Source organism: Syngnathus acus, chromosome 5 (genome assembly GCF_901709675.1).
Source record: "Syngnathus acus chromosome 5, fSynAcu1.2, whole genome shotgun sequence".
Lineage (NCBI taxonomy): Eukaryota > Metazoa > Chordata > Actinopteri > Syngnathiformes > Syngnathidae > Syngnathus > Syngnathus acus.
This window is the reverse complement of record NC_051091.1, coordinates 11,561,354-11,572,927: the sequence shown is the minus strand read 5'-3', so window position 1 is coordinate 11,572,927 and position 11,574 is coordinate 11,561,354. Positions and strand designations below refer to the sequence as shown.

At 43.7% G+C, this 11,574-nt stretch overlaps 1 protein-coding gene across 4 annotated transcripts in view; it reads right to left on the bottom strand.

Moving 5' to 3' along the window:
• Positions 1-5,449: 5,449 nt before the first annotated feature.
• The window catches only part of gli1 (GLI family zinc finger 1), a 31,609-nt gene continuing 25,484 nt past the window's right edge, over positions 5,450-11,574 (bottom strand). For all 4 annotated transcript variants that reach the window (XM_037251817.1, XM_037251819.1, XM_037251820.1 and 1 more), the window contains exons 8-13: positions 11,127-11,267; positions 10,899-11,048; positions 10,500-10,664; positions 10,179-10,421; positions 9,760-10,072; positions 5,450-9,659 (exon numbers count right to left, since the gene is read on the bottom strand). In XM_037251817.1, the coding sequence (XP_037107712.1) occupies positions 7,090-9,659; positions 9,760-10,072; positions 10,179-10,421; positions 10,500-10,664; positions 10,899-11,048; positions 11,127-11,267 (3,582 nt within the window). In that variant the 3' untranslated portion in view covers positions 5,450-7,089. The remainder of the gene's footprint in view (positions 9,660-9,759; positions 10,073-10,178; positions 10,422-10,499; positions 10,665-10,898; positions 11,049-11,126; positions 11,268-11,574) is intronic.

The window sequence follows — 11,574 nt, the reverse complement described above, 5'->3', positions numbered from 1 at the left end:
ACATAACTTCAAACGTGTGCAGGACAGAAAACTCTGTTTACACTAAATACTTAAATGAAGTGCAACATTTTGCACCAAGTAAAAATAGATTATCACTTGCGTATTAATGACAGCAGGTAGCCAACAACGACCCCCCAACGCCGCAAATCGCCTCCCGTTGGTGTGTTTTATGGCTGTGCGACACCTGCGCGAATACCCTGGAGTGGACCCCGCCGCGCGCCCCTTTCACGCGCGGATGACTGAAGGAAGTGGTGCATTGAGCGTCTATTGTGTTGCAACCTGGACCGTATTCTGTTTTGCAACTGCAAAAAAGTCCCTAAATAAATAAATAAATAAATAAATACATTATTTAAAAAAAAAAAAAAGAAAGAAAACGAAAAGTAGAAGAAGGAAAAACATGGTTAAGAACCCCCAACTAGCTCCCAAATGTATATTCTCTTTGCAAGGGTGGGGGGAGGCAGCTTGTCCCTGGCAAACAGCGGCTAAGCAGTCACAATATTAGGTACACCTGCACATATGCAATGCAAAATGATTTCTGAATTATACTGTTCGAGAAATTTGGTCCAGTTTGAGACGCAGTTGAGACAATATACTAGTTTTATGAGAAGAACCAAGAGAATTACATATTGTGTATTAAACACAATCATTTAGTCTCCACTACCTGTATGCCAACATAGACTGTGAAACTCTAACTTTACATGGGTTAGCATCTATGTGGTGATATTGTTAACTTTTAAGTAAGAGATATCAGAACACAAATGGTGCAGCAGCACATTTAGACCGATAGGCATCTATTGTGTGTCTTCTGCAAAGAATGATTATTACTGCCGTACTGAGAGGCCAAAAGAGGAACCGATTCTCCACTACAGAAGGCTTTATCTGTATATGTTTTAAAATGTTTTTTTTAGGGGGAAAAAAACCCACAGTTTTCCTGGCTTTCATATCAATACTTTTTGTTTTTACCTGAATGAAGGCGAAACAACAAACCAGTACTCCATCTATTAATTGAAGTCGTTTGTTTCCTAACAGCCTGTGGAAGAGAAAGCATCCTGGTGGTAGGGGGGGCAAAAAGAAGGCTTTGCTTAAAGAAAGAGGGACAGAAGGGTCATCGTGGGCCTTTTGTTGATGGGACGGACGCAGGGGAGGAAGGAGGAGAGACTGGGGGTAGGGAGGTGAGGCAATAAACTTTGCTACAGATGAGGGTCACAAAGGTGCAGAGGTGCTTCAGAGGTCCTGGGAGTCTGTCATACGTGGCCCCCCTGAGTGTGATTTTCACCAAAATAGAGCTAATGACACTTATTGATTGACTTGGCTGAATTTGCAAAGCTGTTTTTTTGTGTGTGTGCTTGGAGCCACCTGTTTGATTGATCCAAATCCTAGGTGTATTGAGAGACTTTTATGGGTTGACTCAAGTACTCCTGAATAGGTTCTCCGCACCCTTAAAATGCCCTGGTGGGAGTAATTGGGTTCCACATTTTGGTAGGAATTAGGGTAGGTGGGGCTGTTAAATGTCTCAAGCAAATATGAAACAATGAGAATTACACATTGCATATTTAAAACAGTCATGTAGCTTTGCCTTAATAAAGTGAGTTTAGCTTAATGCTAACAAATGATGCAAAATGCCATTGATGGGCAAAACAATAGTCTCTAACACTTTAAGTCATGGATATTTGAAAATGGCAACGGTGGAGAAACACATGTTGACAAACAATATAAAAATAGTTCTGGCTTGGCTCAAATCCTAGTTCACTGAATGAGGAGAAGCAGTATGGGAAAAGCGTCACTTATTTGTCTGCCTGTGAAAACGTTTTTGTCAATTCACACATTGAATTCAAATGAAACATTGGCTATCTGCAAGCCATCTATACCCCACTGAAATGAAGGAAATGCCAGTCATCCGTGCCAGTTCCCTCACAAAAATAGAACAAAATTCATTCTTAAAAACCATTGTTGTAAAAGTTTTTTAAGAAGTGAATTGTTGTACTTTGTAAAAGATAAGGTCGTAACAGTTAAATAAATGTAAATAACTACATTGAATGCGATTCAATTTATTATTCTGCACAGCATAAAGAATATATGACTTTGAATATTGTTCTATTATCTGTCTACGTGTTGCTTCACCATTTGTGTTCAAAATCGGTTGTTTAAAGGATTTTCAAACCGCAACTGTCAATGCTGTTAGCATCTTAATAGTCTTTTGTATATGTTAGCATTAAGCATGGCCATTTATTGGGCAACATTGCTTTGTCGTTTGAAATACACAACAGTAATTCACTTTGTTTTACAATTCATTTGAAAGTAAACTTCAGAAGGGAGAATCATTAACCAGACTGAAGAACCTTTTGAAAAAATCGTTCACTGTCTCTTCAAACATGAAAAATGTATTCAGCAACAAATCAATGGATTCACTTTACAATCCTGAAGCAAACTGTGGAACGAGAGCTGCAAGGTTTTATAAACACAAAAAAGGAGGACATATATTCCACTTCAGCACACACGTTATTGGTTAAATCCCAACTCTGGTTTCAATGTTGTGCGTGGTTAAACAACGCAAAAATGTTGACGTTCTTTTTCTCTTTCTCTTTTTTGCTCGCTTGCTCTCGCTCACTCACTCAAATGCATGCATGCACGAGGAGGAGCATGGAAGGAAGCAGTCCCACTGGGGTTTTGTCCCGTCCTGCGGTCTATGGGTTCAAAGCTTTCCAGCCCGGGGAGGAGAGCCTTTAAACAGCATATTAAGCAGGAGTTAATTATATGCCAAAGCTAAGTGACAAAGGGAAAGAAAAGCCTCCCTCTGAATGGCGGGACAAGAAAAAAGAAAAGTCATTATGCTGCCCACTTCTTTGCATTTGAAAAACTTCCCTTCTTATTTGGAGCCATTTCCATTTGTAACTCCGAAAAGATGGAGCGTCGACAACTTTCCATTAACGCCGCCTTGGCTTTTTATACGGCGGCAAGTAACACGAAACTGACACAAACGCGCTCATTATCTCATTTGGGGCCAGGGTAAACTGTTGTCTTTTCCCATCGCTGTTTGGGCGCACTAGGGAAAACTTCAAGTCATCATATATCAAACAGGCTGTGTATATAATTTGTCTTAATGTGGCTAATCAGCGTTTCATCCCGAGTTCACTGATTTGCAATTGTTGCACATCTCAAACCTGAACCCCCCTTCGCTCCCCCCAATTGCCTCGGAGCAAATGAGTCAACCTTGGCTCGAGGCCTGCCGGGCCTCGGTGGCTGCATGGAGGCAAGCGTGCCATGCCACAATGCCACAATGCCAATAATAATGCATGCTGCTGCACAAAAAAGATTCTAAGGGTAGTGCGCTGTATAAGAATAGCACATCGAAACCCAGACGATTGTTTTGCTTTTTTAAAAATACTTTCTGAACCTGTCAAATTTTCTTCCCATTGAAATTAATTGAATTGTCATTCATCTATTCCAGCATCCTGAAAAATGCTACCCTTCCGTGTTTCTTTATTTTGTGTGTGATTACACTCCTGGCCACTAGATGGCGGCACGTGTCTGTCAATGTGTAAATTTGAAAGAAGAAAAGAAAAGCAAGAAGTATTTCAAACATGCCCATGAAGTATTTAAACCTATATTTCTATCTTGCGGATCTCCAATGCGGCAAAGCAACAAAAAGAACTTCAAAGTACGTCGACGAAATTCATCACAAGTAAGAGATGAGCTTTGTTGGGTTGTTTGTGAAAGTGAATACGTATGTTCAATTTCAGTGCTTTTTAAAAATTTCATGATTTTTAATCAGGTCATCTGTAAAACGTGCACAGTATTTCTAAAGGTTAAATTAGTTGACGTGATCTGAAACTAAGGGTGATGTAATTTATTGTTTTTATGAATGTTGTCATGTCATCATATAAATATTGATTTTTGAACTTCTCAAGATATGAGGCACAGGTACGTGCTGCTATATTGCATTTTAGTAGCGTATTGATTTTTCTATAATTGTGACAAGATAGAGGTCAGCTGCATGTGTACTTCTTTGGATGCACGAAAATAACTACAATAATTATCAAAGACGAGGTTTGTGATGTCAGGTTACCTTTGAACCAACCTTGACTCTTTTAAGTGTCCCAGCTATCAACTGCCATTCGAAATGAATTTCAGCTCGCAATATCGACTGACCTCTGCGAACCAGGATTAAAGTCTTTGTAAGGGACTACAGTGTTGTTGTTGTTGTAATGCGCAAGGCCTGTGTATGATTTGTCATCACGTCAAAGTGAAGTGAAAACACTGAGTGCTCAAATAGCTCTCGCACTAATCATAGGATATGATGATGTGGTCTCAAATACTGAAAACATGACTTCACTTGGACAGGCCTCCGGGAGTCTCTGCGAACATTTACTCCCGTTTCCACTCGCGACTCCCCAGCCACGCTTTTTATAGCAGCGACGTCGATATAATATTGTACGAGCTCGATTTGTAAAAACAGTTTTTTTTTCTCCCCCCTTCTCGCTTCTTGAAGCACTCAGCCAGTTGTGACCACACAAAGTCCGTCTCAGGCCTTACGTCACTGCCATATTTAGTTGTTTCAGTCATGTGACTTCCAGTTGAGCTTTGAAAAAATTGCAAGCACAACTGGACAGGATGGAAATTAATAACTTGACACTGAGCGTGAAGAATTGGTTTAGGAATAGAGAAATTGAGTAGCCTCATGTTATACTTCCCTCTAGTGGAGGATGACTGTCATTGTGATCAATGACTATTGTGATTTTTTCTTCTTCTTTACAATTTAAAGTAATTCACAGGTTTTAATAAGGTTTTCTTGCCTGCCTCGCTGAAATCTATGGAGGGCAAAATAGCCAAAATAAAAAAGACATACAAGTGAAAATAAAACCAAATATGAGAAATTATTAATGTAAAATTTACTTAAAAACATTTCACTCGATATTTATTAATATTTATATATGTTTGTATTTATTACCACGTTTATTTTTTATCTCAAAATATTTTTTATTTTTGGATGTATTTTTACTTTTATTTATTTAATATACTGTTTTTTTGTTCACACTTAGTGTGACCTAACATTTGTGTACACGGCATTAAAAAATACAATTTTCACAATGTCTTCTTGAAACAAGCCATAAATGCATGCTGCATTCATTGCAAACTGAACATTTTTATTCATACCAGTAAAATATAGAACATTTGTATAAAAACAAAAAGTGTAGAAAAATTGTACAGAAAATATAACACTTGGCTTTTTGTCTATTATAGTTATTGCTACGTACTGTCTTCGCTTTTCCATTTGCTCAAGGTGATATTCTTTTGCCAGCAAAAAAGTCCCAAAGAAAGGATGAAAACAAACACACGTCAAAGGCAGCATCCGTGAAGTTCATTCATTTAAAAAAACAAACAAACACACACAAAACATTTTGTACATTGTAATGAACAGCACTATGGGTCCATATTTTAATATTGTTAGTGTTTTAAGCGATGCATTCTCTCAGGCAGTAAGAATGTCTTTGGTAGCTTGCTCATATTCTGCAATCCATTCATACGTGGCCTTTAAAGTCCAGCTGCTGTGTTGCTAGATTAAAAAAAAAAAAATTGATGGCATTTTATGTTATTGCAGTGACGCTAATGCAAGCAGTCTGCGGCCGGTCAGTGCAAAGCCACAATGTGAGTGATGTGTTTCCCTACTGGCAAAGGCGTACCTCAATGCACCACGTTTTCGTCACAATTGTAGCCATTCGTTTTGTTATACTGCTAGTGAACTGGAGCCTATCCCAGTTAACGTTTGGCGAGAGAAGCGTGGTCCACCCTGGAATGGTCTCTGGCCAATCACAAGGCACAAAAAGACAAACAAATCATTTTCCATTCACACCTATGGACAATTTAAAGTGAATTTCTTTTTTCTGCTTCCTCAGTAAATGGTTGTCACTTAGTAACAGATTTGTTTGTTCATTGATGATGAATTGAAGCAATTGAGGGCAAGCATGCGCCGGAGTTAGCAACTATTCTGCAACTGACTCTGAACCGCTGTCTAAAAAAAAAATCAAATGACTCAACTCTACATGAATGCTATGAAGTTTCTCCCATCCAATGAAAATAACATTTGGACATGACAGTCAGTTGAAAGTTTGTCAAATGCATGTCTCCCTTTGCAAAATCAACAGCAGAGGGAAGAGTTGCACACACGCTAAAGGCTTGAGGCAATACAGCTGCTGGTGTGGAGTGCAAAGGCAATTTCGTGTCATTTTAAAACTGCAACCTGAGTGTCTTGTTTGATAGGCTAGGCGTGTACTGGACAATACATCGTGTGGAAATACTGCTGGGTCACTGATTCCGACCACTAAAATTAAGAGTTAGTAGCACATATTTGTTAGCCCACTAAAAGAACTTCATCATTCAGTATTAACAAATGTGAACAGTGATTAAAAGAAAAGAAAAGGCGTCATCACGAGGCAAAAGGTTTGCCCGCCGTCTTAGTGCCGTATACACAACATATTACAGCATACATGCTTATTTACATCGTATCCTTCGAGTCACCATTGTTGCCATTGGAATGCCCCGTTTTGGGGGAAATAATAGAAGCAGCTCCGTTTCCAACACTGAAATGAACAAAGTAAGAATATGTGACATCTGAGTTTGAATTTAGACAATGACTTTTTTTTTTATGTTTTGAATGTTAAATCTTTTTTTTAAAAATTCAACAGATCTTTTTTTTAATGCTGAATTAAAAAAAAAAAATTAAATTCAGAATCCAAGATTGAAATTGTAACTCATTAAATTCCTATTTAAACTGGGAAAAACTCAAATTCACCTGGCACCTGGCAAGAAAGGCAGCAACGGAGCAAGGAGGCACCTTTGGTTCTAAAGTTCTGGCAGAGTGGATCTTCATTCAAGTCCATATTATTATCCATGCAGCAAATATATCCAGATGGTAAACAATCTTTGTCAGTCCCACATCCTTACTTTATTAAAAACATGTTTCTTGTCCATGACAAATAATCCATGAAAAAAAGTATAGTTCCCCAAACTGGACGAGTATGTGCTGGTAAAACCGTGGCTATTGGGTAACATAAAAATAAAGTTCTTTGATTGTAGACCTGGCGTGGTCTGTTATGATAAAGTGTTTAGGTACTTATTCTCCCCTGCCAACGAGGTGAGCATGGATGTCATGTCACCCACCGCCATGTTGGACAAGGTGACGGAGGTCTGCGGGGTGGTGAGGCGTGAGGATGTCTGCGAGGATGACCCCGGCTGACCTTGAATGGGATGGTTGATTGGACTGAAGGAAGACGGCTCTGCATCATCAATAATGGAGGTGAAGTCTATGCGAGCGTTGTCCAGGTCCAGGTTTTCCAAGGCATTAGGAACTGGGCCGGACTCAGAATAGGGTGCCATGGGAGCGGATTTTGTACCAGCTGTCGGGTCTACGTTGGCTCCCATGCCGTGTTGTTGGGGTAGACAATGTCCATTTTGGGTATCCATGTGTTTCTCCATGTCCATATGGACTTGGCCTGAGTAGTAAACATTATTATTGGAAGGGGCGAACATTTCATGCCGTGGTTGCTGCGGGTGCTGGACCGGAGGCAGCCGGACGGCTCTTCGCTGGCTGGACGTGGAGTGCGCCGGGCTGTTGTGTTGCGGACTCACCGTGTAGCCTCCTCCCACTTGTGTCAAGCTGTTCTGGCGACTCAGAGGTTTCCGTCCTTGAGGAGGTGGCCTTGGGACCACCATCTCCTGATTGTAGCAAGAGCCCTGGAGAGCCATCACCTGTTGCTCACCGGAACCACGGCTGTGCGTCGCAGGGCTCATGACGAGGTTCTGGTTGGGGTAGGAAGCGTATGACTGGTTGGAGTACATGTTCTGGTTTTGGTGCTGAGGACTGTTTTGTATCATTGACGCCTGGCTGGCCAGATCCATGTTGTCAGAAAGTGGAGGTGGTTTTATTGGACTGTGCTGCTGCTGTTCTTGTTGCTGCTCCCACATGAGCGCTTGCTGGGACTGCACATAGTTTCTCACCATCATCTCCTTGACTTGCATCATGGGGGTTTCGGACCTCTGGCCTTCCGAAAGAGCGGTTCCAGCGCATCCCAAAGTCAACCCCCCACCACTGGAGAAGTTCTGGTTCTGTCCTTGAAAGTCACAGCTCATGCTGTTTGTGTTCCTCACCATAGCTCGGCCAGCAGTCTGTGGAGCATAGCCTTGAGCTTGGGCCTGCTGGAGGAGGAGTCGCTGCTGCTGCTGCTGCTGCTGCTGCTGTTGCTGCTGCTGCTGAAGCTTAGCACTTTGACAGGCATCGGCGCTCCCCATGCCGGGGTGGAACTGCTGCTCAGGCTTGATGCTGAGTTTATGCACCCCCACTGGATTTTTGTAAAGGCCCGTCTGATTGTTGAAGTGAACTTGTGTCTGTTGAGGCTGCATATTTGCTTCTGTATATGACAAACTGCGCTGGTTCTGGAGAGAGCTTTGAACTTGATTGCGTCCGTCGCGCCATTGATTGGTTCCGCCCTCACCCCCCTGCCCCAAAGTCGGATATTGGTGGCCTGACGGACTTAGTTGACAGTTGCTCATGCTGTACTCGGCCTGTTGAAGAAGTGTATTGGACATTCCATCCGGGTGAACGGGCCTTGCTTGACCCATGGGATTCCCACTCATCCTTGGAGTGACTTCCCCTCCTTGGTTCTGGTAATGTCCCTTCATGTAAGTTTGCTCGGGGCAGCCCAGGGAGTCATGGCTTGGAGACAAGTGATTTGTAAGCAGTCCTCCACCTCCTCCAAGTGTCGGCTGCTGCTGGTATCCCATAAAGCCCCCCTCACCGGGTGGAACAATCATGGAACGGTCTCTGACATCCAAAGGGGGTAGCTGGGGCTCCATGCTCATGGACTCCATCATGACGTTCTCCGAGATGCTCGGGGGCCGAGGGGAATACATGTGGCGGGCGATGCTGGTGCCGCGGTGGTCCTGGTGTTGCAATGCATTCCTTCGGCCCATCATGGATACATTGTTGAGACTGTTGAACCGCTTCGGGAGGGCTAGCGGGTCCGCTGCGGCCGATCTTACCGGATCACTAGACCTCCTGTTGGTGTTACCCGGAGCCTGGTGAGGGTAGATCACACCCGTGCCGTACTCTGTGTTGGCGCTGTGTCGACGTGGAGGACCTTGGTGAAGGAAAGGACGCAGAGGCTGCCCCTGGTACTCGGCCAAAACACCCGCTCTTCTGCCGGGAGTGGCTGGCTGATCCATCCCGGGTAAGGGAGTCGGTGGTGGGCCACCAGTGGCTGCGGCATACTTGGCCTTCAGACTGTACTGCTGGGCCGGTGTCAGATTGGAAAGACCCGGCAGAGCGCCACCTCCTGGACAGGGGGCGCCTCTACGACCGGTCTCAGGGGAGAGGGGATCCCCGATGCTCTGATCTTGGCCAAGGAGGTGGCATCCGCCCCCGGCTGCCGTGCCCATCTGAGAGACGTCGCTGGAGCGGCGGCTGGACAAATAGGGCGACACCATGGAAGAGCGACGGCTGACGGTGTAGGCGGAGCTCAGACTGCTCGTCCCGCTTCCTCTCCGATCGTTGGCATTGGCGCCGATAGAAGCCCCGCCTCCGAGCTCATGATTAGATAGCTCCATGACACGCCGATTTGAAAGGAGGGGAGATGAGGTGCACATCCCCATAGAATCTCCAGAACCTAAAAATGCAGACAAAACAGGTTAGGAATACTTGAGTGACGATTAAAGACCAAATATTTCAGTAAACGAAATTGTCTGTTTGTGTCACACAGCACATACAAGGAAGTGCAGGTAGCTTGTTAGGAAGACAACGGCTAGGGGGTGTCGGTCGGCGGATTTGCTTCAGCTTGTCGATCTTGAGGTTCTCCAGCCTCTTGAGAGCCTGTGCCGACATTCCTATCGTGGCTGCCATGCTCCCTGGTTCGCCTCTTCCTCCCCCGGCCGTTCCGCCGTCTTCCAGGGCCGTGAGGTCTTCCAGGCTGCCCGCCGCGTTCACGTTCATCTCCACACCACTGTCGTTGTTGTTAGTGCTGCCCAGCGGGGAACGCTCGCTGCTACAAGATGATTGGCCGCCAGGGCTTGGTTGGGATTTCTGAAATAGATAACGTTTCTGACTTAGGTGATCATTTTCCTATGTCGACTAAGGTTTGACTCATGTCGCACTAACATTAGGGAGCATTGAAAAAAAAATCCCTCACCAGAGCGGCATCTGGAGCCATCAATTTGCAGTCCTCGCGCCGTTTCTCCTCCTTTTCCAGCACCAATTCGGTGCCCGAACCTCCAGGGGTCATGGCTGAGCCGGGCGGCCGAGGACCTGTGTCGCCTCGGTGCTTCTTAGTGATGTGGGCCTCAGGGCCGTGCACCGTCTTCACGTGTTTACGTAGCGAGCTCGGGTCCGTGTACCGCTTAGTGCAGCCGGGAATCTTACAAACGTAGGGTTTCTGGACCACGGGAAAATCCAAGTCAGTACAGAAAAGTCTCCTAAAGCCAGAGTCCTGGATAATTTTGTGCTACATCACCTCATTGGAGTGCGTTCGGTTCTGGTGCTTAGCCCGGTCGGAGGCGTTGGAGAAGGCCTTGTTGCAGCCCTCGTGTTCGCACACGTAGGGTTTCTCCCCGGTGTGAGAGCGCAGGTGCGTTTTGAGGTTCTCCAGGCGGGAGTAGGCCTTGTTGCAGCCTTCGAACTGAAACAACATTGCAGAGAAAGTTTTTGGGATAAGTTGTAACATGGAACCTTGGGGTATTATTTTATGTCTTCTTTAACTTCAAGACTCACGGGTGTTTTTTAAAAAAATAATTTTAAATAATTATGGAAAAAAATATATAATAAAAATAATAAAAATAATGAAAATAAAAATAACAAAAATAATAAAAATAAATAAATACAAATATTTTTGTGGAGAATTGCGTGTACTCACAGTGCACTTGTGTGGCTTCTCCCCCGTGTGCCTGCGCATGTGGACCACCAACATGTACTGGGCCTTGAAGGGCCGCTGCTCGCGAGAACACTCCTGCCAGTGGCACACAAACTCTTTCTTTTCGCCGTGGATGTGCTCGTTGTTGATGTGCTGCATAGAAGGAAGAAGGAAAAAAATTGGGGCATTTTGGACATATTCCATGTTGCTTTTATTTGCATTGGTTCTTACGTGAACAAGTTGGTCCTGGGTGTCAAACTCCTTGTTGCAGCTCTCCCAGTGGCAGTTGGTTTCATAGACCACTTCCGGTTCGGGCTTGCCATCCTCCTTGTCTAGGTCGTCTCGTCCGTCCAGGAGACACAAGAGGGGGTCCTAATTGATGAAACGTATGCAAATCAGACAAGAAAAATCTTACAACCTTTTCTCTTATTAGGAAACTTGATTTATCTTACATAAGTAAAAACAAAAGTAATTCATGTAATATTTAAATAAGTATCTTCACAGCGTATTTGTATTGAATTTAAATCATACACTAAAGCCATCTTTCAACACTGGCCCATTTATGAAATATGTATTTTCCCTTTCTTTAGTAATTTTCTTTCTTTGGTACTTCTTTTTGTAATAAATAATAGTAAGCATCAGTAGACCATACAAAAAAAAAAAAAAAAAGCAGATTATG